At 41.1% G+C, this 27,657-nt stretch overlaps 2 protein-coding genes across 4 annotated transcripts in view; one reads left to right on the forward strand and one right to left on the reverse strand.

Annotated features, from left to right (window-relative positions):
- Positions 1 to 13,255, reverse strand: part of CLSPN (claspin) — a 70,415-nt gene extending 57,160 nt beyond the window's left edge. For all 3 annotated transcript variants that reach the window (XM_019836646.3, XM_045035537.1, XM_045035536.1), the window contains exon 1: positions 13,071 to 13,255. In XM_019836646.3, coding sequence (XP_019692205.2) covers positions 13,071 to 13,121 — 51 coding nt within the window. In that variant the 5' untranslated portion in view covers positions 13,122 to 13,255. The remainder of the gene's footprint in view (positions 1 to 13,070) is intronic.
- AGO4 (argonaute RISC component 4) overlaps positions 12,604 to 27,657 on the forward strand; it is a 41,615-nt gene continuing 26,561 nt past the window's right edge. The window contains exons 1-3 of the mRNA XM_023258472.2: positions 12,604 to 12,965; positions 22,176 to 22,341; positions 26,364 to 26,484. Of these exons, the coding sequence (XP_023114240.1) occupies positions 12,947 to 12,965; positions 22,176 to 22,341; positions 26,364 to 26,484 (306 nt within the window). The 5' untranslated portion in view covers positions 12,604 to 12,946. The remainder of the gene's footprint in view (positions 12,966 to 22,175; positions 22,342 to 26,363; positions 26,485 to 27,657) is intronic.

Genomic DNA, 27,657 nt, shown 5'->3' on the forward strand with positions numbered 1-27,657 from the left:
TCCACTGAGCCAGCTGCCCCTCCAAGCAGTTTGGTTTTCAACACCTGATGGCTGACAAAGACTCTATCCTTGATCAAGATTTAGACAGTCTCCTCTGAATCCTCTTTTGACTAGGCCTCATCCTTGGGCCCTATTCTCAGCCTGCCTAGTTTTAGCAAGAATACTGCTAAATCAGTTTAGTGAGAATCCTCCCACCCCTGATACCTGATCAAGTTCTCATATCACACTTTTGTCTAAGTCCTAGGCTTGTCTTTAGCAAGAATCCTGTTAAGCCAGTTTATCAAGAATCCCCCTACCCTCAATGCTTCCTCTTAGTAAAATTGACCCCCATACTTTCATTGGCTGAAATCCCGGGCTGTCTTTGCTGTATTCAAAGTTGAGCTCAGACTCTATCCCTTGTTGCAATAGTCTTGAATAAAATCTACCTTCCATCTTTAACAAATGTCCAGTGAGTAATCCTCTTTAAATTGGCTTCCAACTTTATATCTTCAGCCCAGACCAGGCCTCTAAACTCCAGATTTCAATATACTATTGCCTCTTTGACAGCCCCTTTCAGGTAGCTAATTGGAATTTCAAATTAAACAGATCCAAAATAGGACTTTTTTTTTTTTTTAAGCTCTAAGCCCAACATAGGACTCGAACTCATAACCCCAAGATCAAGAGTCACATGCTCTATGACTGATCCAGCCAGGTACTCCTTCCCCTCTCATTTTAGTAGAATATCTTCCTTTCCCAGACAGGCTAACTAGAAGAGAAGCTAGGCACTAAAACATCTCTAATCTTCTAGCATTCAGTTTTCTTCCTCTCCCTCCAAGCTACTTAACCATGGCTACTATGATGATTTTAAAGTATAACAATAAATTCTTTGACATCATTTTCACTGAGAGGTAGGGTCTACATCCCCTCTCCTTGAATATGAATGGGCTTGTGACCACTTTGGCCAATAGAATATGGTGGAACTATATGAATTCTGAGGTCGAGTCATAAAAGGCCACGCAGCTTCCACTTTGCTCACTGGAACACTGTGTGGGAGCTCTGAGCAGCTATGTCAGAAATCTGATTATCCTGAGGCCACCATGCTGGAGAGGCTGTGTGTAGATGCTCCAGTTAATTGTCCCAGCCTACAAGTACAAAGGTCTTATGCCATGTGCTAAATATTAAGGATGCAGAAATAAATGAGGCAGGGTTCCTTCCTTCAATATTTCCCACTAGCTACAGCTTCAAGAAGAGAATCTAATTGTCTTCTCTCTACCACCACCCCCACCCCACACATTGCTTTGATATTGTAGGGGCTTTTCTTCCTCCTCTTCTTTTCCTCTTCATACTCTTCCTCTTCCTCCTCATGTTCCTCCTCAACTTCTTCCTCCACATTTTACATTTTCCTCTGACCTTTACTGTCTTCCTTTTCCTCCTTCTCTTTACAACCCTTAGGTCATGTCTTCACTCATTTTTACTTGTAGGAATGAGATTTAGAGTTGGGAAAGGAAAGGAAAAGAGACTTATCTGTTGCTGTCATAGTTATCTATGGCTGGGTATCAAATCACCCCAAAAGTTAATGGCATAATGAAACAACCATTTCATAACAAGTGTTGGTGAGGATGTGGAGAAAAGTAAAACTTTGTGCACTGTTGTGGGAATGCAAATTGGTGCAGCCATTAGGGAAACCAGTAATGAGGTTACTCAAAAAATTAAAAGTAGAAATATACAATCCAGCAAACCCACTTTTGGGTATTTATCTGAAGGAAATGAAAACACTAACTCAAAAAGATGTATGCACACACACCTTCACATTCATTGCAGCATTATTTATAATCGTCAAGAAATGGAAGCAATCTAAGTGTCCACTGATGGATGAATGAATAAAGAAAATGTGTTGTGTATATATACAGTGGAATATTATTCAGCCTATAAAAAATCTTGCTTTTTGCAATAACATGGATGGACCTTGAGGGCATTATGCTAAGTGAAATAAGTCAGAAGGACAAATACTGTATGATTTCACTTATATGTGGCATCTAAAACTGTCAGACAAACAAAAACAAGAAACCCTAGATACAGAGAATAGATAGATTGGTGCTTGCCAGAGGCAGGAGTTAGGGAGGAGTGTGAAATGGGTGAAGGGGGTCAAAAGGTCCCAAATCCCATTTATAAAATAAATAAGTCCTGAGGATATAATGTGCAGCATGGTGATTACAGTTAATAATATTATACTGTATATTTAGAGGCACCTGGGTGGCTCAGTTGGTTGAAGGTATGACTCTTGATTTTGGCTCAGGTCATGATCCCAGGATCATGGGATCGAGTCCCACATTAGGCTCCATGCGGCGTGTGGAACCTGCTTAAGATTCTCTCTCTTTCTCGACCCTTCTCTCTGCTTATGTGCACATGCTCTCTCTCAAATAAATAAATAAATAACAAATAACATTATACTATATATTTGAAAGGTGCTAAGGGAGTAGATCTTAAAAGTTCTCATCACAAGAAAAAAATTGTAACAATGTGTGGTCACAGATGTTAACTAGACTTATTATGGTGATTATTTTGCAATATATACAAATATTGAAAACATGTTGTACACCTAAAACTAATATAATGTTCTATGCCAATTCTATCTCAATTTTTTTTAAAAAGGCAACCATTCTATTATGCTCATGAATTCTATGGGTCAAGAATTCAGAAAAATAACAGTGGAGGGCACCTGGCTGGCTCAGTCAATATAGCATGCAACTCTTGATCTCAGGGTTGTGAGTTCAAACCCCACATTGGACATAAAATTTACTTAAAAAAAAAAAAAGAAATAATAGTGGAAATGTTTTTCTGTATTCTGGAGCCTCATGTAGCAAGACTCAAATAGATAGGAGTGACTCAAATGGCAGGTAGCTGGAATCATCTGAAGGGTTTTTTACTTATGTCTGGCACTTCAGCAGGAATACCTAGAAAGCTGGTGTTAGCTGGGACAGTCAACTGGAACACCTACACATGGCCTCTGCGACGTGATGGGCTCAGGGTAGTCAGACTTCCTGTATAGCAGCTCTGGGCTATGAGACAGGGCTCCAACAAGCAAGGTACAAACTGCATGACCGCTTGTGACCTGGCCATGGAAGCTACATGGCATCAATTCTGCAGTTCTTGGGGCGCCTGGGTGGCTCAGTCGGTTAAGCAGCCGACTTCGGCTCAGGTCATGATCTCGCAGTCCGTGAGTTTGAGCCCCGCGTCGGGCTCTGTGCTGACAGCTCAGAGCCTGGAGCCTGTTTCAGATTCTGTGTCTCCCTCTCTCTGACCCTCCCCCGTTCATGCTCTGTCTCTCTCTGTCTCAAAAATAAATAAACCTTAAAAAAAAATTTTTTTTTTAAAATTCTGCAGTTCTCTGTTGGTCAAAGTGGCCACAAGCATGTTCATATTCAAAGGGAGGGGACACAGACCCCACCTCTTAATAGGTGAAAGGTCAAAGCGTTTGTGGCCATGTTTTAAAACCACCACAAGTTCTCAGCTGAAATGTCACTGTGTCAGAGAGGCTATCCCTTCCTCCTTTCTCTAAAATGGTCTCCCCTAGGTACTTCATCTCATTTTCTTTATTTATTCTACAACTCTTGTCATGACTTGTAATTATCTTATTCTTTTGGTTTATTTTCTTTTCATTGTTAGTCTCACTTCTAGACAATGAGCTGCATGAATAGTCTAGGGAAGCCCACTATTCTGTCTCATCCTTGTGTCTTCATTACCTAGCCCACCCAGGGTTTGGCATATGGCAAATACTCAATAAATATTTGCTAAAAAACTCAGTAACGTGTAAGTCAGGGCACTTGGGTGGCTCAGTCAGTTAAGTGTCCAACTTCAGCTCAGGTCATTATCTCATAGTTCGTGAGTTTGAGCCCCACATTGGGCTCTGCACTGACAGATTCTTCTTCAGATTCTCTCTCTCCCTCTCTCTCTCTGCCCCTCCCCCAATTCGTGCTTTCTCTCTCTCTCTCAAAATAAATAAATATACTTAAAAAAAATCTCAGTAACATATAAGTCAATGAATATTTTCATATTAACTTAATAGACTCTAAAGAACCATAAAAGTCATCTGACCTTACCTTTTCATCATTTCAAACTTGCTTCAATACTCTCAGAGTCTGGAGCTCACTACTTCCTGAAAACCCCTCCCTTTGGATAAGTCTAGGCATTAGAAAAGTCTTTTTTTAAATTAATAATTTTTAGGGTGCCTGGGTGGCTCAGTTGGTAGAGCATCCAACTACAGCTCAGGTCACAGTTCCCCATTTTGGGAGTTCGAGCCCGGCATCCGGCTGTGTTGACAGCTTGGAGCCTGCTTCAGATTCTGTGTCTCCCTCTCTCTCTGCCCCTCCCCTGCTCATGCTCTGTCCGTCTCTCTCTCTCTCTCTCTCTCTCTCTCTCTCTCTCACTCTTTCTCTCTCTCAAAAATAAACATTAAAAAATAATAAATTAATAATTTTTCCCAACTTGTAAGTTAAAGAAGGCTTGTTCAGGGCTGGGGAGAAAGTCAAAAGGATTGGGCATTTTTTGAGCCCTAAGTGTCAGGCACTGTGTGATGTGCTTTCCATTCATTATCTTCTTTGATCCTCTAAATAACCCTATGAGACAGTTAGTGTCATCTCCGTTTCACAGATGAGAAAGCTGAGGTTCAGAGAGATAAGGTGACTTACTTAATGTCAGGTGGCCTATAGACTTGAAATTTGAGAATTACAATATAGAACTGAAATTCAAATTTGAATTCCCTAATTCGTTCCCTTTATTTCATCTTAAAGAAGAGAGTGAAACAAAGTCAATGTCCCAGTTCAAAAGTGTAGGGGAAATAAAGGCTGAAAGTAAAAGCAAACATATTAACTGATTTGTTTGTCAAAGCCTCATGTTCTGCTCTCCTTGGTAGCTATGCCAGCTCATTGACAGAGATGGCAAGATCAAATATAGTTGCCAAGTCTCTCTATTCCTGGCCCTAGACCATGAATGTGTAGAAAGCTGCCTGCAAAATAGAAAAGAGGGCAACTTTTTAAAAAAGTTTTTATTCAAATTCCAGTTAGTATACAGTGTAATGTTAGTTTCAGGTGTACAATATAGTGATTCAACATTTCTATACAATACCCAAAGCTCATCAAAACAAGTGCACTCCTTCATCCCCATCACCTATTTCCCCCATCTCCCCACCCACCTCCCTTCTGGTAACCATCAGTTTGTTGAAAAAAAAAAAGCCACTTCTATTCAACATTGTACTAGAGGTTTAGGGCAATTAAGCAAGAAGATAAAAGAAAAAGCATCCATATTGGAAAAGAGAAAGTAAAACTATCTCTATTTGCAGATAACATGATCTTATATATAGAAGATGCTAAAAAATTCCCCCCCCAACACAAATTAACTGCTAGAGGCAATAAACAAACTCTGTAAGGTTGTAGACACAAGATTAATATAAAAATAAATTGTATTTCTTTTGTAAAATTTTATTTATTTTAAGTAGTCACTACACCTGACATAGGGCTCAAACTCATGACCCCACGATCAAGAGTCACACGTTCTTCTGACTGAGCCAGCCAGGTCCCTGCCCCTCAATTGTATTTCTACACATTAGCAATGAGTAATCCAAGAATGAAATTAAGAAGACAATTCCACTTACACTAGAATAAAATAGGAGTAAAATCAACCAAATTAGTATAAAATTTTCACTCTGAAAACTACAAAATATTGTTGAAAGAAATTAAGGAAGACCTAAATAAATGAAAATATATCCTTTGTTAATGGATTAGATGATTTAATATTATTAAAATGGCAATAATCCCCAAATTAATCTACATATTGAATGCAATCCCTATCAAAATTCCAACTGCTTTTTTTTTTGTTTTTTTGTTTTTTTTGTTTTTGCAGATGTGGACAAGCTGATCCTAAATTTCATCTGGAAATGCATGAGACCCAGAAGAGCCAAAACAATCTTGAAAAAGAACAAAGCTGGAGGACTGACACTTCCTGATTTCCAAACTACAAAGCTACAGTAATCAAGACAGTGTGATACTAGCATAACAAAACACAAAGATTGACAAAATAGAATGGAAAGCCCCAAAATAAACCCCTACATTTGCATTTGATTGATATTGACTAGTGTGCTAGACCATGAGGGAAAGAACAGTCTTAAACAAATGGTACTTGACCAACTGGGTGTCCACATGCAAAAGAAAGAATTTCAACCCTACCTCCCACCATATACAAAAGTAAACTCCAAAGAGATCAAAGTCCTAAATGTAAGAGCTAAAACTCTAAAACACTTAAAAGACAACACAGGAATAAATCTTCATGACTTTAGATTAGGTTTCTTAGATATGATAACAAAAAAGCACAAAGAAAAATTGGACTTTGTCTAAATTAAAAACTTCTGTGAGCATCATAAAAGAGAATGCAATGACATCCCACAATATGGGAGAAAAGTTTTGGAAATCATATATTTGATAAGGGATTTAGATCTAAAATGTATAGGGGTGCCTAGGTGGCTCAGTCGATTAAGTATCTGACTCTTAATTTTGGCTCAGGTCATGATCTCAAGGTTTGTGAGTTTGAGCCCTGCATTGAGCTCTGTGCTGACAGCACAGAGCCTGCTTGGGATTCTCTCTCTCACTTTCTCCTTGTCCTTCCCCTGCACATGTGCACATGCACCCTTTCTCTCTCTCAAAATAAACAGACTTAAAAAAAAGATCTAGGGGTGCCTGCATGGCTCAGTCGGTTAAGCATCTGACTTTGGCTCAGGTCATGATCTCACAGTTTGGTTTGTGGGTTTGAGCCCCATGTCGGGCTCTGTGCTGACAGCTCAGAGCCTGAAGCCTGCTTCGGATTCTATATCTCTCTATTTCTCTGCCCCTCCCTTCTCATGCTCTGTCTCTGTCTCTCAGAGATGAATAAACATTAAAAAAAATTTTTTTTAAGACTTAAAATGTATAAAGGACTCTTACAACTCAATAAGAAGAAAGATAAATAACTCAGTTAAAAAAAGAAGATTTGAATCAACATTTCTCCAAAGAAGTTATACAAATGGCCCATAAGCACATAAACAGATACTCAATGCCATTACTCCTTAGGGAAACACAAACCAAATACACAATGAGATACTACTTCCTACCCACAAAGATAGGTATAATTTTTTAAATGTGAAAATAACAAATATTGGCAAGAATGTGGAGAATTAGAGCCCTCACTTATTTCTGAAGGGAATATAAAATAGTGTAGCCACTGTGGAAAACATTTCCTCAAAAAGTCAAACATACAGTTATCATATAACCCAGCAATTCTACTCCCAGGTACATACCCAGAAGAATTGAAATTTATATATCTACATAAAACTTATACGTATCCATATAAAAACTTGTAACGGTGTTCATAGCAGCATTATTATACCCCAAAAATGAGAACAATCCAAATGTCCATCAACTGATGAATAAATCAACAAAATATGGTGCATACATACAATGGAATATTATTCAGCATTAAAAGCAATGAAGTATTTTTAATGCCAAGATAAGAAACAATTTATTATAAAGAGAAGAAAAATTTCCAGTCCAAAATTCAGAAATATTTCCAACTTTGCCACAATCAATATACATGAACTATACAAATTTATACTAGTTCATAATTTACGAAATAGATGAGTGTTCACAAAGTAGATGGTGGTTTGTGGAAAAGACTATGACCAAATTAAGTACAAGGAAAGTTACGAACCAGACCCCCACTTTTTAAAGAAGTTTGCTCAGTCCTAGAAAACTACAAGCTAGCAAATGTACCGAGAGCTGGCTGGTGCTAACACCATGGTTGAGACAGTGTCTTTTTAAGGGTCTTTTTAAAGCCTGTTGCCATGGCAGATTCTAGTCACTTGTTACTCTCAAAGCCAAAAACACAACACAACTTCTGACCATTTCCCCAGGTCATGCTTATTAGGTTTGTCTTATGTACATTTATACATATTTTTAAGTGCTAAGTAAAAGTCTTGTCAAATTTTCCAGTGCAACCATGTTTAAAATGTTGAGTTCTCGGATGCCTGACATGAAGGTCAGCCCGACCCAGGGCTTCTCAGCCAAGTGGGACAACTACAAGAACAGGTGGAAGAAATGGGAGCCCAGCATTCATGCACCTGAGCCTTGCCTCATTCTGCCACCTCTGTGCAGCTCAGCATATCTTCTGGAAACCGTTATGTTGCAGTACCAATGCTAATAAGCGAGCAGTTTACGTGAAAGAAAAAAAAAGTTGAACTTTCCTATTGAGCTGCCAAAAAAGTTAACAATTTTCAAGTGTAACTGTGCAAAATCTACTGCAGAGAAAGGCTCTTTGAAATACAGATTTGCCTTAAAAGCAATGAAGTATTGATACATGGATAAACCTTGAAAACACTATGGTAAGTGAAAGAGACTAGATTCAAAAGAGCACATATTGTATGATTCCATTTATATGCAATGTCCAGAACAGGAAAATCCATAGACAGAAAGTAAATTAGTGGTTGCCAGGGGCTGGGAAGAGGAAGGAAGGGGGAGTGATTCCTAACGGGTATAGGGTTTCTTTTTGGATGATAAAAATGTGCTGGAATTAAATAGCAGTGATGATTGCACAACCTTGTGAATACACTAAAAACCACTGAATTTTACACTTTAAAATGGCAAATTGTATAGTATGTGAATTTTATCCCAATCAAAAAAATGCAAAAGGCTGCCAATGGAGGAGGAGCAGGTGGGCAGAAATTCCATTTGGATGCCAGGTGGTGTCTCTTGGCAAGCTATCTGGTTCAGTAGTGTCCAATGCAGGTTCCTCTCCTCAGCCAAGTGGCTCCACTTCAGCTCCCACTTGAGATCTTTGTTTGAATAAGGGGTTCCCCAGCTAAAGAAGAATGAAAGCCCTTGATCAATTGCCAAGAAGCTCCTCCCCAACTTCTAAGCTCCAGACTTGTGGAGTGTTCTGTGAGGAGAGGCCAGGGAGTCAAAACATCAAAAGAGAGCAGCGGCCCAGACAAGGGTTGGAGTGTCACAAGCAGTGCTGTGGGCTGGAGCCCTGCCTTCTGACAGTGTCCACTAGCAAGGCTCCCTCTGGCTCGATCTGGTCTCAGGGGAGCATTGACACATTCGAGAGGTTTAGTTTCATTCATAAACCTCGAGTGAGCATGTTCTGGCTCTCACCCTGGGATGGGTGAGCCAAGTCCCTGTCCTCTGGTGGCCCAGGTACAAGATGTGTAAAGATGCTCAGTCCCTGACAGTTTTGCTCCCCTCTCTTGGACTGAGCTGAGACCTTGGATTCTCTGTCTCTCAAAGGACAGGGAGACAGTGGCAGGGAGCAGCTTTTAGCTGAGCAGGGAGTGGGTGGGTTGGGAAGGAAGGGAAGAAAACATTAGTGACTATTGGGGACTTACTCTGTGCCAGACACACAGGAACATGCACATATATGATTTAACTTCCTCCTTACTGACTCCTTTAGCAGTAGGTGAAGGGACTGTCCCAGGTATTTGGAGCTAGTATGTTGTTGCACTGAGATTTGAACCCAGGATCATGAGATTTGAAAATATGTGCTCTGAAGAAGCTGGAAGTTCACCCAGAGGTTTCATTGGGGCCCAGAGGCCCCTCCATTGGACTATGTCTAGCTCCTGCTGTTTATACATTACTTGATCATTCATTCATTCATTCATTCATCCCATAAATTTCCCTGAGTAGGCACTTGGTGCCAGATAATGTGTTAAGTAACAGAGACACAAACCTGAATACCCAAATAAGGCTTAAGCCCTGCCTTCAAGGATTTATAATAATGGTAGCTAATCCTGGACTGAACATAAAACCAGCAGCTAAATTAATTATACCACCAAGGGAGGCCCTATGGTGGTTAGGCCAAATAGCAAGTTTCTTTGTTCATTTGTTTTGTTTTTAAAATATTTATTTATTTATTTATTTATTTATTTATTTACTTACTTACTTATTTGAGAGAGAGAGAGAGAGAGAGAGAGAGAGAGAGAGAGAGAGAGAGAATCCAAACCCCGACTCAGGACTTGATCCTTTGAACCGTGAGACCATGACCTGAGCTGAATCAAGAGTTGGACACTTAACCGACTGAGGCACCCAGGTGCCCAGCAAGTGGTTTTAATATGAGAATGAAAATTCAAGGTTTGGGGCAGTGGGGGCAAATTCTCTACCCACCCCCCACCCTATCCTATAGATGTGTGGGGTGTGGGAGAATGAGTAACCACCATCAGAAAGAGCTGAGGGGGAAGTGGTATTTTGGGGCCTGGCTTATTCTGAGCCACAGCAGGAAGTGGAGGGAGGGCTTGCTGAACAGGCCAAGGCTCAGGGGAGTTACTGACTACAGACTTTTGGTGTGGGAGGGCTCAGTCAGAAGGGTCTTGGGAAAGGGAGCAGTGGGTGCGAGAGTGAGTTTGGAAATGAGAATGTAGATGATCAGAGTGGTCAAGAATGACAGACTGAGACACAGGGACTGAGGTTTTGCAGCTCCAACCGAAACTGAAGGGTCAATACATTTCACACTCTGGTTTCCAAGGCTATTTTTGGTACAGGAAACAAGCTATATTGTCTTTGCTCGGGGTATCAAATAGAACATGGGGGAAATTTGTTAGGAAATGCAAGAGGGAAAGTCAGACCCAACTCAGGCTGGAAGCCACCAGCACTGTTTAAACTATGGGAGGAATTTAGCCTGGAATGGAGAAAAAGGGAGGTGGCTACTAGCTTTAACTCAAAGACTGACCTCCAGTTGGTTTTTCTTATCCTCTTAACTGTAAACCAGTCTGCTTATTTAGTGAACACTTCCTCGTCTTTAAACTTGCCGTCTTCTATTACTGTTTCCAATTAATATCTGGTTTAGCAGAGAAGTAGCATGGGGCTATGGAAAGAACTTGGAATACGTACGTTATCAGTTACTGTAAAATCTAGTCACTCAATTAAAAGTTCCACTTCCATAGCCAGTCAGGGATGGAAGCAGCTAGAACTAGAACGTAGAATTTAGAATTCCAATTTTTCCATCCTCCACTGCCGCATCATATGATGCAGACACTGACTTCCTTATCTTCCCTGAGCTTCAGTTCTCTCATCTGTACAAACACCTTCCTTAAAAATACCTACCTTGGGGCGCCTGGGTGGCTCAGTCGGTTGGGCGTCCGACTTCAGCTCAGGTCACGATCTCACAGTTCGTGAGTTCGAGCCCCGCGTCGGGCTCTGTGCTGACAGCTCAGAGCCTGGAGCCTGCTTCACATTCTGTGTCTCCCTCTCTCTCTGCCCCTTCCCTGCTCATGCTGTGTCTCTCTCTGTCTCAAAAATAAATAAACATTAAAAAAAAATTAAAAAAAAAATACCTACCTTATAGGTGGTTGTGAAGATTAAATGATGCATAAAGTCCACAATACAGTGCCTGGCCATGGTGTGCCCCTAACATTTTTAATCATTACATGTGATAGTTACCTGATTGTTTGGCTGCACATGGTAGGTGCTCAAATGAATATCTCATTTTACATGTTATGAGCTGACCCGTGTTCCCCTCAAAATTCATATGTTGAAATCCTTACCCGTACTATCTCAGAAGGTGACTGTATTTGGAGATAAGGTCTTTAAAGGGGTAATTAAGTTAAAACGAAGTCTGTAAATTGGGCCCTAATCCAGCCTGACTGGTGTCCTTACAGGAAGAGGGCATTTTGACATAGACATATACAGAGGGAAGACCATGTGAAGAAAACGAGAAGACGGTCATCTACAAGCAAAAAGGAGAGATCTCAGAAGAAACCAATCCTTGATCTTGGACGTCCAGCCTCCAGAACTGGGAGAAAATTAATTTAAGTGTTTAAGCCACTCAGTCTGTGGTACTTTGTGATGGCAGCCCTAGCAAGCTAATACAGCACACACACATTGTATCTTTTTAACGGGTGAGCCGACGGCTCCCTTGTTCTGCTGGCTAGAAACTGCTTCTCGGCCTGTAAGTGCTGTGCTCTCCATCCAACTCAAAGTTCCAGCTAAAGGCCCCAAAGGCGCTGGTCCTGCTGGGCTGGCCATGTTGCCCTGGACTGGGTGTTGCTCCCTTGGCTCTTGGCTGCTACGAGGAGACTTGCTGACCAGAGTTGCTTGGGGTGGGGGGCCAGCAAGAGAATGCACCATGCATCATGGTCCATTCCCGGGTGCTTTCGGGCTGCATGGGGAGGGCAACTTGGGAATGTGATTAAGATGAAGCAATGGAGGAAAAGTACTGCATCTGTGCTACCCTGGTGTTCTCTGTCCCAGGACAGTGGAGAAAGAGGAGACAGAGGAGAAAGAAGGGGTCCGAGGTGAGAGGAAAGAGAGGTGCCTGACGTGAATCATAGGACACTTACTACCCCCAGAAGTAAAGAACTGTGTCTGCTTATCAGTGGGCTCTGGAATCCCGGTCTTTTGCGGGGCACTGTTTGCCGGGTGGCTCTGGGACCACGGTGCGAAGCCAGGTCCAGGGCCTGGCCGCCCTGGACGACAGGGCAGTGCGGGCGGGCATGCGCGCATCCGACACGTCCTCGGGGCACTGCCCCCTCCGGGCGCGCGCCCGCCCCCGCCCCACCCCGCCCCGCCCCCCCGCCGGGCTCGGTGGACCCGGCGCCCGGGGCCGCGCACGCCCCCTCCGCGAGCCGGGACCCTGGGCCGCGCGCGCCCCGCGCCCCCTCCCCGCCCGGCGGGCGCGCGCGCTGGCTCCCGCTCCCGCTCCCGCTGGCAGCGGCGGCGGCGGCGGGGATTGTTTTTGTTGTCGCTGAGGCCGGAAGAGCCGCGGGAGCCGGGTCCCTGTCCCCGGGCCGGGCGCCGCCGCCGCCCCCTGCCCAGCGCCCGCGCCTCCGCGGCGCCCCCCCAGCGCCAATATTCCGGAGATCAAGCGTTACGCGGCGGCGGCGGCGGCGGCGGCGGCGGCGGGGCCCGGAGCGGGAGGCGCCGGGGACCGGGGCGAGGCGGCCCCCGCCGCCGCCATGGAGGCGCTGGGACCTGGTGAGGAGTGCGCTCGGGCCGGGGCCGGGTCGCGGCCCCGGGACTGGTGGGCGGGCGCGCGGGAGGGCCCGTCGCTCCGCGTGTCCCCCATCGGCCCTTGCTTACCTGGGTTCGGGCCGTCAGGCTTGGGGGAAGGGGATCCGTGCCCCACAGCATAAGGCAGAGGGAGCTGACCCGGGCCTCGGGGGGCGGAGACCGCGCCCCAGCCTGGAGAGACAACCCAGGTCTCGAGGTCTAAGGGAGGCAGGCCCAGGATGGAGACCCGGGTTCCCAGGGGGAGGGGAGTCCTAACCCAACCTCAGTGGGGGGCGGTCTGCGCTCCAGGGTTGAGGCAGTCCAGTTTGGTTCTCAGAAGGAATGATCTGTGCCAGGTGCTCAGCTGAGGCCTGGCCCGAACTGGACCAGGAAGGACCCCCTTGAACTGCCAGGGGTATTCTTAGCATGGGGCCACACCCGTGTTTTTCTTTGCACTGGTAGACAGTCCAGAGCCCTCAGATAAGGAAGAAGAACTTCGCCCAAATACTTCTTATGACCCCCAAAAGCCAAGGGGCAAAGTACCCTCCCTTTCTCAAAGGCCCTTAGTCTGTGCGACAGTCCCAGAATGATCAGGGCTAGTGCCTTAGTGACAGGTGAGTTACCAGCGAGCCCGTTCTAGCATAAGCTTTAATGCCCTGAGTTCTCTTCTCACTGGGTTATGGGTGGTTGTGGGGATCAAATAAGGGGAAAGTGCTTTGGAAACTGAAATTCCCCATCTTTATGAATGACCTCTGTTTATCTCCCCCAGTTGGCCCAAACCAAGGGAACCATTCCAGGTTATAACAGCTGCCCTGCAGACTGAGAACCTGGTGCTCCCACCTCAAACTGCACCAGGTTTCTAATGCCTCGGCTAAGTAGGGCAGGGTTTAGAGGCTGTGATAGAATTAACTTTAATATCAAACCCTGTCTACATAGTGGACTTCGTTGTAGGGCACTTCATTTTTTTAGTGGATAGAAAATTCACTTTGCCTTTTGAGTTTAGAAACTTTGCAGGTTTGTTTACTTAGAACTTGTTTACATAGCTGAATGATTAAACCCTACCTTAACTGGCTGCTTAAAGTATTTTTTAAAGGCCCACATAATCAAATTTCATATGCCTTTTAAAAATGAATTGGTTTGTGACATTAATATTATTTGATAAACCTCAATGTGAGCATTACTCTGGGTTCCTTCAGCTATGTCCCCCGGCTAAAGGCATGATCATGTCTTTAGGAATGTAACAGACTTCTGTTCAAATCCAATCTAGTAATTTAATAGTTGTATAACCTTGGGCAAATTACTTAATTCCTTTGAACTTTCATTTCCTCATCTATAAAATGAGGGCAATAATAATTATGTGCTGCAAGATTGTTGTGAGAATGAAATGTATGTGAGCAGTCTTATTGTGGAGACTACTGCATTGTAGGTATTCCACAAATGTTTCTTCTTCCCTCCCCGTTAATAATTCATAATTGAAGCAACTGTTGCATTTTATGAGCTGATGCTGGAAGAGACTATGTAACTGTGTATACAAACTGAATTGCATGGAAAAGATCAACCTGGTAGCGTTAGGAGAGGCCTAGGGACTTTGTTTTTTTGGTTGGTTTTAGCTTTTGCAGATTTGAAGACTTAGTTTGCTCAGGATTGTGGAAAGTTCTCACTAATCACACTTTAAAGACACAAATGAATATATTAAAATGTCACATAGATCTTTCCTGTTGACTGGAATATTTTCTTGTCTGCTGTCTAGCAAACTCCTTTTCTGGTGTCACAGTATCTTGGAAACCCAATTAATAATAAGCTGCTTGCTGAGCATAGAATTGGAGCAAAGGGAGTTGATAGTCTTGTGGGATATTTTATCCAGGCTGTCTTAGGACCAAGAGAGAGGCACTTCAGTTTTGTTCAAACACCCTGGACTAGTGCTTTCTGCCCTCCTCACTTGAAAATCATTGAAGCATTCTTAATCTTACTATGCTCTCCCCTCACCCCATTTTGGTTTCTGGCAATAATAACTTAGAAATGTATTCAGTTAGATTACCATTTATTTTGGCTACATTAATTATGTTTATTTTTACAGTGCTTTACAGTCTGGAAGGTGCTTTCATAGCTCTTAGCTCATTTGATCCTATGAGAGGTAGGTGAGGCAGGCATTAGCCCCATTTTACAGATGAGTAAAGAGATTCAGAGAGCGTAAGTGACTTCAAGGTCTCAAGGGTGAGAGGTGAAATGCAGATGAGTCTGAGTCATCTGACTCCTAGTCTATTGCCCTCTTCTTCATTTTTTAAAAATGTTTTTTTAATTTTTATTAATTTTTGAGAGAGAGAGAGAGTGTGTGTGTGACTGGGGGAGGGTTAGAGAGAGACACACAGAATCCGAAGCGGGCTCCAGGCTCTGAGCTGTCAGCACAGAGCCTGATGCGGCGTTCAAACTCATGAACCACAAGATCATGACCTGAGCTAAGGTCCGACGCTTAACCAACTGAGCCACTCAGGTGCCCTGCCCTCTTCTTCATTTAAGGTTGACTTCCTGCAATCTGTGTTGAGTAATGTTTCCTTTTCAGAAATGTAATTTTCTGACTTTCTCACTAAATTTTGGAGATACCCCCATTATAAAGCCCAGGGACCTTTGAGCACTGACTGTAACAGTTATTCAAGTACAATCATAACAGCTAACGTTTATCAAGCACTTACTATTATCAGGTACTGTGGTAAGCCTTATGTATACATTATCTAATAGGATCCTCAAAATTGATTTATGAAATAGATTCTATTATTATCACACTTCCCATATTTTACAGATGAGGAAACTGAGGCACACAGTGACTAAGAGACTGGCCCAAAGCCGTGCAATTAGGGAGTGGTAAAACCAGGGTTGAAACCTACACAGTGTGGTTTTGCCGTAGCCTCTATGCTTTACTTTCTTTGTAAGCAATTTGCTAAATTCAAAGAAATCAGCTTTGGGAAAATTTTAGGTTATAGTTTTCTAAATAAATCTCCTAAACTTATTCAAAGAAATGACCACTCACCTCCTCGCTTTTCTCTGCTACCAAAGAAAAGGAACACGCTATCTTTCTCCGTTAACCCCACATCTTTCATTTCCTCTGCCTCTTTCCCTTTTGGTGTCAAGTATTTCAGAGAGATATAGATACCACAGTATTGGGAAGTACATTGGGCAGAAAAAGCACTGGGCTGGGAGTTAGGAAACCTAAATTCTAGTCACAATTTAAAATCAAAGCTATATGTGCTTGGGCAAGTCATTTGCTCCAAAATTCTGTTTCTCAATTTCTATCCTAAAGCTGGATTTATGATACAGTGATTGCTTAAATGTACCTTGGAATATGCAGGGCTGACTTGTCTATGATTTAATTGGGTGAATTCAGTATGACTATCACCATTGATATTATTTATTATTTATCTCTTACCTTGTTTTTAAATGTCTTACCACACCTAGAGTATATCCCTTCTATGCCAGAAGTGGAACTCAACTCCAAGCAATAATATTTTTAGTATAAAATATGCACTTTTGCTTTAATGAAAAACAATAGTCAATTCCTGGGTTTTAGGAATGACTGGGTTTCTGTTTGGTTTCTATCTAGAGCTAGAGATGATTGGTACAGACATACCTTGGAGATATTAGGGGTTCAGTTGCAGACCACCACAGTAAAGTGAATATCACAAAAAAAGCAAGTCAAGTGAATTTTTTGGTTTCCCAGTACATATGAAAGTCATGTTTATTTTATTTTTTTTAATTTTTTTAATGTTTTATTTATTTTTGAGACAGAGAGAGACAGAGCATGAATGGGGGAGGGTCAGAGAGAGAGGGAGACACAGAATCTGAAGCAGGCTCCAGACTCTGAGCTGTCAGCACAGAGCCTAACACGGGGCTCGAACCCACGGACCGTGAGATCATGACCTGAGCCAAAGTCGGATGCTTAACCGACTGAGCCACCCAGGCACCCCTGTGAAAGTCATGTTTACACTATACTGTAGTCTAAGTGTGCAATAGCATTATGTCTAAAAAAAAGTACATGCTTTAATTAAAGAATACTTTATTGCAGTGAGCCTGGGTGGCTTAGTTGGTTAAGCATCCGACTTCAGTGCAGTCTGTGAGTTGGAGCCCCACGGCAGGCTCTGTGCTGACAGCTCAGAGCCTGGAGCGTACTTCTGATTCTGTGTCTCCCACTCTCTCTGCCCCTCCCCGACTCATGCTCTGTCTCTCTCACTCTCAAAAAATGAATAAATGTTAAAAAAAATTTAAAGAATACTTTATTGCTAAGAAGTGCTAGCCATCATCTGAGCTTTCAGTGAGTCATTATCTTTTTGCTGGCGTGGGGTCTTGCCTTGACGTTGGTGGCTGCTGAAAGATCAGCGGGATGTTGCTGAAGTTTGGGGTGGCTATGGCAACTTCTTAAAATAAGACAATGATGAAGTTTGCCATATGAATTGACTCTTCACAAATCGTTTCTCTGTAGCATGCAGTGATGTTTGATAGCATTTTACTTATAATAGAACTTCTTTCAAAATTGGAGTCAGTCTCTCAAACCCTGCCACTGCTTTATCAACTAAATTTTTTTAATGTGTGATAGCTCTATATACTTTTATTTTTAATAATTTATTTTTTAATTTACATCCAAGTTAGTTAGCATATGGTGCAACAATGATTTCAGAAGTAGATTCCTTAATGCCCCTTACCCATTTAGCTCGTTCCTCCTCCCACAACCCCTCAACTAAATTTATATATTCTAAATCCTTTCTCGTAATTTCAACAATCTTCACAGCATCTTCACCAGGAGTAGATCCCATCTCAAGAAATCACTTTCTTTGTTCATCTATTTTTTAAAAGTGTTTATTTATTATTTGAGAGAGAGAGAGAGAGAGAGAGAGAGAGAGAGAGAGAGAGAAGAGCAGGGGGTGGGGGGCAGAGAGGGAGAGAGACAGAATCCCAAGAAGGCCTTGCACTGTCAGCACAGAGCTGACACGGGGCTCAAACTCAAACTGCAAGATCATGACCTGAGCCAAAATCAAGAGTTGGATGCTTAACTGACCAAGCCACCTAAGCACCCCTCTTTGTTCATCTATAGAAGCAACTCCTTTCTCATCCATTCAAGTTTTATCATGATATTATAGCAGTTCAGCCACATCTCCACGTCTCATTCTACTTCTCTTGCTATTTCCATTACATCTGCAGCTACTTCCTTCACTGGGAGTCTTAACCTGCTCAGAGTCATCCATGAGGGTTAGAATCAACTTCTTTCAAACTCCTGTTAGTGTTGATTTTTTTGACCACTTCCCATGAATCATGGATGTTTTTCATGACATTGAGAATGGTGAATCCTTTCCAAAGAGTTTTCAGTTTACTTTGCCCAGATCTATCAGAGGAATCACTACGACAACTATAGCTTTACAAAATGTTTCTCAAATAGTTAAGTCTTGAAAGTCAAAATGACTCCTTGATTGGGGCGCCTGGGTGGCTCAGTCGGTTGAGCGTCCGACTTCAGCTCAGGTCACGATCTTGCGGTCCGTGAGTTCGAGCCCCGCGTCGGGCTCTGGGCTGATGGCTCAGAGCCTGGAGCCTGCTTCCGATTCGGTGTCTCCCTCTCTCTCTGCCCCTCCCCCGTTCATGCTCTATCTCTCTCTGTCTCAAAAATAAATAAAATGTTAAAAAAAATTTAAAAAAAAAAAACAAAAACAAAATGACTCCTTGATTTATGGGTTGCAGAATGGATGTTGTGTTAGGAGGCATGAAAGCAACACTAATCCTGTTGTATACGGCTGTCAGAGCTCTTAGGTGACCAGGTGCATTGTCAATGAGCAGTAATCTTTTGGAAGGGATCTTTTTGTCTGAGTAGCAAATATCAACAGTGGGCTTAAAATATTCAGTAAACCATGTTGTAAACAGATGTGTCGTCATCCAGGCTTTGTTTCACTTATAGAGCAGAGGCAGAGTAGATTTAGTGTAATTCTTAAGGACCCTAGGTTTTTCAGATTGATATATAAACATTGGCTTCAACTTAAAGTCACCAACTGCATTAGCCATTAACAAGAATCCGTCTGTCCTTTTGAAGTTTTGAAGCCAGGCATTGACTTATTCTCTCTAGCTGTGAAAGTCCTGGATGGCATCTTCTTCCAGTATAAGGCTGTTTCATCTACATAGAAAATCTGTAGCCACCTTCATTCGTTATCTTAACTGATCTTCTGGATAATTTGCTGCAGCTTCTACATCACCACTTGTTGCTTCACCTTGCATATTTATGTTATGGAGATGGCTTCTTTCCTTAAACCTCATGAACCAACCTCTCTCTTCTAGCTTCAGATTTCACTTCTGCAACTTCCTCCCCTCTCTCGGCCTTCACAGAATTGAAGAGAGTTAGGGCCTTGCTCAGGATTAGGCTTTGGCTTAAGGGAATTTTGTGTCTGTTTTGATGGATTGGTTTGCTTGTTTATTTATTTATTTAGAGAGTGAGTGAGCACAAGTTGGGAGGGGCAGAGAGAGAGAGACAGACAGAGAGAGAGAGAATCCCAAGCAGGCTCCACACTGTTAGCACGGATCCCCACATGGCACTCGATCTCATGAACTGTGAGATCACGACCTGAGTCGAAGTTGGACGCCTGACGGACTGAGCCACCCAGGCACCCTCATTTTGATCTTCTAGCCAGACCACTAAGAGTTTCTTTGTATAAGCAATAAGGTTGTTTTGCTTTCTTAACACTCGCATGTTCACTGGAGCAGCACTTTTCATTTCCTTCAAAAACTTTTCCATTGCCTTCACAACTTGGCTGAGTCTTTGGCACAAGAGGCCTACTTTTGGCCTGTCTTGGCTTTCCACATGCCTTCCTCACTAACCTTAATCATTTCTAGCTTTCGATTGAAAGTGAGAGATGTGGGACTCTTCCTTTCACTTGAACACTTAGAGGCCATCATAGGGTTATTAACTGGCCTACTTTCAGTATGGTCGTGTTTCAGGGAATAGGGAGGCTCAAAGAGAGGAAGAGAGAAGGGAAGGGCCAGTGAGTGGAGCAGTCAGAACACACAACATCTTTGTATTAACTTTGCTATCTCATATGGGTGCAGTTCGTGGCACCTCAAGACCATTACAACAGCAACTCAACAATCACTGATCACAGATCACCATAACAAATATAATAATAATGTAAAAGTTTCAAATGTGAGAATGACCAAAATGTGACACAGAGACATGAAGTGAACAAGTGCTGCGGCTGGAAAAATAGCACCAATAGCCTTGCTCACTGCAGGGTTCCCACAAACCTTCAATTTGTAAAAGACTCAGTATATGCAAAGCACAATAAAGTGCAACTAAATGAGCTATGCCTGTACTGTTCAACTCAACATTTATTGAATTCCTACGATGTGCTATAGTCATTGAGTTAGATATTGAGGAGGTAACAGTGAACTGAAGGTCCATTTCTTCTAAGAATTTACAGTCCGATGGCCGAGACAGTAATTTAACACATTGTTTCTACACACTTGTGCTATGTACTCCCTTATACAGAGGGTCTTGGATACACCAAGGATGCATCTTCCAGTCTGGAAGCCTTCCAGAAAGGCTTTCCAAAGGAAGTCACACCTAACCTGAGTTTTGAAGGAGTAGAATTTAGAAGAAGAATGAACCATGAATTTAATCTGTGAGAAGATTTTCAATACTTTAAAAATTAGTATACGGAGATCTGTCAACACATATTTCGTTAAAGGGTTTGCTTTGATTTTCCTAAGTGATGTTGAACCAGAATAGCTTCTTGCTTCAAAGTTTTCTCTCCTTTGAATTGCCTTTGTTCTTGGTGAAATGCCTTGGCAATAAGAACCTGTTGTAACTTTCCATTGTAATCACAGCCCACTGTACTCAACACCTATTTGTAGCAGAAAAGATGTTTATTTTTTAGGCCAGTGTCTACTTGACATTATCCTCAAAAAGAAGTAAGTTTTCTTTAGATAAGTATTACCCAGTCTGTGTTTCCTCAAATCCTTATCTCCTGAATAGTGATAGGTATTTGATTTTAAAAACAGAGAAAATTTAGGGGAAAAATAAGTTGGGTAAATGATTAATGTTATTTATTATAAAACTCATTAGAGAATTTAATGCAATAATGCACATTGAAACTTTGAGAAGGGAGAGAATATGCAATTTCTTTAGCTTATGGAATCTTTTCTTTTTGTGGAATATTTTGTGAACCATCAATGGAATAATTTGGGTTGACTGCCCTGTCTAGACCAGAACTTCTCGCCCTCAGCACTATTGATATTTTGGGTGGATACTTCTTTGTTGTAGGGGCTGTCCTGTGCATTGTAGGATGTTTAGCTGTATCCCTACCCTATGTCAATAGCACCCCCTGAGTTGTGACAACCAAAAATGTCTGCAGGCATTTGTCAAATGTTTCCTGGGTGACAATATCTCTCCCACATTGAGAACCACTGGTCTAGACTGTAAGTTCTTTGAAGGCAGACACTCTTTTTCCTAAATCACAGTGCGGTTTGACATGTAATAAACGAATAAACTAGACATTATGATCAAGCAATGTCACATTGTCCAGATAGAATCTGGACATGAGGTTATAAGCTTTAGGTTATAAAGTTTAACATTATTGGTATTGTTTCACTGTCTAAATTAGCAAGTAAATTAATAAATGTAGCTGCTGTTAATCTCCTGCCTGTACAAACTATAATAACGGAGGCTAGTTTGTGGAGGATTAATAGATGATCGCCAGCCTGAACATGGTGATGATCCCTAGAGTTTAGGGATGGTTTTATTTTAAAATGCATATAATTTGGGGGCACCTGGCTGGCTCAGTCCATAGAGTATGCAACTCTTGACCTCAGGGTTGTAAATTCAATCCCCACATTGGGTGTAGAGATTACAATGTAGAGCTACATTGGGTGTAGCTACAGACCTGATGCTCATAGGAAGTTTTATACAGTAACCTACGTCTGAGAGGAGACCATCATACTGTCTATATAATTTTGACGTCTCCCATAATCAAAATGATAGCAATATGGCAAAATATTTAAAAATCTAGAAAACCTGAGGTTAAAAGATATCGCAAACTCTTTATATCAGAGTACGTTCAGTGAATAATAAGATCTCAATAATTATATCTATTATTATTATCATCATCACGATTGTGAAGGGAGTATTGTCCTTTATGACCAAATAGCACATCAAATGCCTTTCAATCTCTTCAGGACCTCCATCCAGCCTGTTTCAGCCACCTCGTCGTCCTGGCCTTGGAACTGTTGGGAAACCAATTCGACTGTTAGCCAATCATTTTCAGGTTCAGATTCCTAAAATAGATGTGTATCACTATGATGTGGATATTAAACCAGAAAAACGGCCTCGTAGAGTCAACAGGTAAGGACTAGAAAGAGTAGATTTCTATATATTTAAATGTATATCATTTATTTATTATGTATCATATTGTTTTCTAAATTCTTTCATCATGTAGGCTTTGTTTTTTCTCTAAGATGGTAAGTTTCTTGATAGCAGCTTTGTTGTCTCATACTTGGTTATCCTCTACAGATTCTAGCAGTGCTGGATACATTATTGTCCAACAGTAAATACTTACCAAATGAAGGAGAAAGTCACTCTCATTGTCCAATGGTAGCAGAAATTTAGATAATAAAATAAAAATAGGTGAAGCGTTAGTATGTACAGGAAACTAGAACTATCTGAAAATTCTGGGGCTTCTGGCTGGCACAGTTGGTAGAACATGCGACTCTTGATCTCGGGGCTCGAGATCAAGAGTCAAGACGAGGTTCGATCCTGAAATTGGATATAGAGTTTAATTAAAAATAAAATCTTAAAAAATAACTATCCCAAAATTAATTTTATTATTAAATATTGGTATTGGACATGAAAAAAATTTAAGTGTAAAGACAGAAGAATCATCTTGGAGTATTGAAAAAAGTGAAGTTCAGAGAGAAGTTCTGTTTAATTCTAACATTACCCAAGTGGGGTCTGGATGAGATGATTTAAGCCTTTTTGGTGTGTATGGCAGGAATTTACCAAATGTGAAGACATAGTCCTGTAGCAGATATCTTTACAATGCTAAGAACACCCGATTTTCTTTTTTCTGTTTTCACGCCATCATATTCAACAATCCTTAATATTAAGATCCTTACTTTCTAAGAATGCCTTTGGTGTCAAGTGCAATATTTTATGCTGCTGGATATTTTTCTTATTATAGATCAATAATATGGCTTTCTGGTACAGTTTAATCTCATGCAAGCCCGTAATTGTTTGGCTATTATATAACTGAAATCAACTGTAATAGTTACCATTAATGGCTACCATTAATCCATTCAACGAACATTTTATTAAGTGCTTACTATGTACCAGGTATTGTTCTGTGCTCTGGAAATACAACATGAACAAAACAGGCAAAAATTTCTACCCTTGAGGAGCTTATATTCTAATAGGGGAGAAGACCAAAAATAAATGAATCAGCAAACAAAAATTGTTACGTGTTAGTTGGTGATAAGTGCTATGAAGAAAAATTAAACAGGGAAAGAAAATAGAGAATGGGGGTGGGGTGACCAACTGAGATGTTTTTAATAATTTTTTGGAGGTAGTGTCAGCACGATGTGCTGATGGATTAAACATGGGATATGAGTGAAGAAATGAGTCATGACTGATCCCAGGGTTTTTGTCCTGTGCAAGTGGAAAAAATGGAGTTGCCACTTGTTGGAATGGGGAAAACTATGGGTTTTCCCTAACCCAGTCAACAGGGCTGGCAGATCAGGAGACCTGTTTGGGCATGTTAGGGCTGAGATGTCTATTAGACATCCTAGTGGAGATGTTGAGTAGGAACTCGAATAGATGAGGTCGGATTTAGGCTGGTGACAAACATTTGAAGGTCATCAGCATATTGGTGGTAAAGCCATGAGCTGGGTAAGATTATATGGGAAGTGAGCGTGGTTAGAGAAAAAAAAGACTGTAAGAGAAAAGACTCTAAGCACCCCAATATTTAAAAATTAGGGAGATGAGGAAGCCAGGAGACTGGCATGGAAAGGCCACTGGGATAGGTGAAAACCAGGACAGAACAAGGAGGCAAGGGAAGAAGATGTTTTAAGTTGGAAGGCTTTATCATCTAATGTTTAAGGAACACTGAATTTAGCATTGTGGAGCTCACTGGGGACCTTGACAAGAGTAGTTTTGGTGGAGGAGAAGTGGAGAAGGTTTAGGAGAGACAGGGAAAGAACAATTAGAGACAACTTCTTTAAGGGATTTTGACACAAAGGGGAACAGAGAAATGGGATGTTCAAATGGGGAGGAAGTCAGGTCAAGGAAGTTTAATTTCTTTGAAGATGAGAGAAATGATAGCATATCTGTATGCTGAAGGAAATAATCCAGTAAAGAGGACAAATCTGATAATTCAGAAGATAGGAAGATCCTCGGAGTCCTATCCATGAGCACACCAGAGTAAGTAGGCTTATTGTGTGACAAGCACTGTTGTAAATATTCTATGTATATTTATTTACTTAATACAACAAACTTTTGTGGTAGATATTGTGATTATCATAATTTTACAAATGAAAAGAAACAGATAGGTTTCTTGTAACTTGCCCAAGGTCATGCAGTTCTGCCACTTATTCACTCTGTGACCAGGGGCAGATCACTTGCCTATGCTGATTTTTTTTTCTTTAAAAAAAAATTTTTTTTAATGTTTATTTATTTTTGAGAGAGACAGAGTGTGATTGGGGGAGGGGCAGAGAGAGAAGGAGACACAGAACCCAAAGCAAGCTCCAGGCTCTGAGCTGTCAGCACAGAGCCTGACACGGGGCTCGAACCCACAAACCGTGAGATCGTGACCTGAGCTGAAGTAGGACTCTTTACCGACTGAGCTACCCAGGCGCCCCAAGTATTTTTTTTCTATTTATTATGAAGTAGTATTTTTTTTTTCTGTTTACTATGAAAACAATAATCATTGGCCTACTTGTCTCACAAAATTGTTGCATAGATTAAGTGAGAGCAGAGGTGAAAATATCTCTTCACTATAAAACTATTTATGGTTATAATTTAAGAATGTAAGATGAGGGGGGCACCTGGGTGGCTCAGTCAGTTGAGCGTCCGACTTTGGCTCAGGTTATGATCTCGCGGTCTGTGAGTTTGAGCCCCACGTTGGGCTCTGTGCTGACAGCTCAGAGCCTGGAGCCTGCTTCAGATTTTGTGTCTCCCTCTCTCTCTGCCCCTTACCTGCTCGTGCTCTGTCTTTCTCTCTCTGTCAAAAATAAACATTAAAAAAATTTTTTTTTAAAAAGAATGTAAAATGAGGAATTACCCTGCTAATATGAAAATGTATTGTTCTTAAGTTAGCTTTTTTTAATTGGTAATATATGCTACTGCATTTCTCCATTAATTTTTTTCAGTTGCGTGATTGAGTTTATAAATGTGTGTCTTTTCCCACAGATTTTATTTGTGGAATATTAATGCCTTAGCCAGTTGTAATATGTTTTGGCTTTTAAGATATAGTTCGCACATGTACCATTCACTAGACGTTGGTGAGATATAGAGCTATCATTGACTCTAGCATTCCAAAATCTCACACACTCATCTGTCCATCTCAAACCATATACTCTAGTTGCCAGGTAACTAAAGCCGGCATACAGAGTGGTCCAGCATATATATATATATATATATATATATATATATATATATATATATATATATACACACACACACACACACACACACACACACACACACACACAAAAACCCTGAAGTAAAGCTAGGCATGCTTGATTGAGGCTTTCATTCTAAAAAGAAAGAAACTACATTGGTAATCTTTATGGAATAAGGATATTTTACATTTCCTTCTCCACACTGCTCAAGAGTACTTTGGCATAAAGCAAGACAGTATGCAGAATAATAAATTACCAGCATTTGGCAAAGGGATTGACTTATTCCTCGGAGTATATGCATCTTAGATTTATTGGTCCTCAGATTTCTGAATTTCTGCCTACTCTTTTTTCTGAAACCATTATACTTGAATGAGGATGCTTAGTTGCTAACAATTACGAATTACAAATATTCATGCCAAACTTAGATGCCAAAGATAGGTTATTCTCATAAGGCTATATTTATCATCAGAGAGGATTGTGAAAATAAGAGTTTGAGAGGCTGCCATAAATTTTATGCTCTCTTTTTATTCCCTGCTTTCTTATCATCTCATAGCTGCCTTTGCTCACTTGTTGCCACCTTTCTTTAGTTGACCATTGCTAACTGTTTTTTAGTTACTGAAGTCAATTCTAACTTTAACTCTTACTTTTTCCAAGTAGTTTTGAACTCAATTTAGGTGATTAAAGTATAGCGGTAGTTTCCTTACTATTCACCATTTCTCAAAGCTAATTGCCACTCTCTCCATTACTGTTAAGAGAGGTAGTAGACACAATGGTACGGCACTTCAAGATGCAAATATTTGGTGATCGGCAGCCTGGCTATGATGGCAAAAGAAACATGTACACGGCACACCCACTGCCAATTGGACGGGATAGGGTAAGTGTTAACAGTCAGAAATGTATGATAGGCTTAGGTCATTTCCATAGAACAAGAATGTTTCCCTTTCTAATGGCAACTTATTTCTTTTTTTTTTTCCTTATTTTTAAAATTTTTATTTGTGTTGAGAGAGAGAGAGGGAGAGGAAGGGGCAGAGAGAGAGAGAATCCCAAGCAAGCTTCATGCTGTCAGCGCAGAGCCCTATGTGGCACTTGAACTCATGAACTGTGAGACTGTGACCTGAGCCGAAACCAAGAGTCAGACGCTTAACCAACTGAGCCACCCCCGTACCCCTGGCAACTTAATTCTCAGTTGCTTCACATAGTGTTGATAGATTTGGTATTGTGTTCATATTCCCTTGTCCCTTAGTCAATCAATAATTGAAGATGAGATAAGCATTAGAATCTAGGTTGATTATGTCATCTCTACATACATTCCAAGGTTTTCACATTGCTAAAGTACTTGCTACCTGAATCTGAACAATGGAGTCTTTATAGAGTATAGAAAATTATCTAAACCCACTGATGAAAATATTTGTAATACCATAATAACTTTTTCTAAATTTATTTTAATTAGAAAAACAGTATATAAATATCTACTCATTATAAACTTACTTAGACAATCTAGAAATACTGTGATTTCCAGCCTCCTCACCTGCCTATACCCTTCATCCCATTTTCCTTTTTAGAGGAAACTATTCTAATAGTTTGGTATGTATCTTTTCAGATATTTTTATGTGCATTAGCTATTTATGCATATGTTTATGTGTAATCTTGTTTGTTTGCATATCATTCTATGATTCACTTTATCACTTAACAATATGTCTGGAAGGGGCACCTGGGTGGCTCAGTCACTTAAGTGTCCACCTCTTGATTTCAGCTCAGGTCATGATCTTACGGTCATGGGATTGAGCTCTTCACTGACATTGTCGAGCCTGCTTGGAATTCTCTTTCCCTCTCTCTCTGCTCCTCCCTGACTCATGCTCTCTCTAAATAAACAAACAAATAAATAAATATAAAAAAACCCAATATGTCTGGGGGATCTTTCCATTTTTTTTACATTTAGAGATTTTATTATTTTTTTTAATTCAAATTCTTTTTATTGTGGTAAGGAGTACATAATGTAAAAATTACTATTTTATCCATTAAAATGTTTTTTTTTAATGTTTATTTA

The sequence above is a fragment of the Felis catus genome, chromosome C1 (assembly GCF_018350175.1).
Source record: "Felis catus isolate Fca126 chromosome C1, F.catus_Fca126_mat1.0, whole genome shotgun sequence".
Classification (NCBI taxonomy): Eukaryota; Metazoa; Chordata; class Mammalia; order Carnivora; family Felidae; genus Felis; species Felis catus.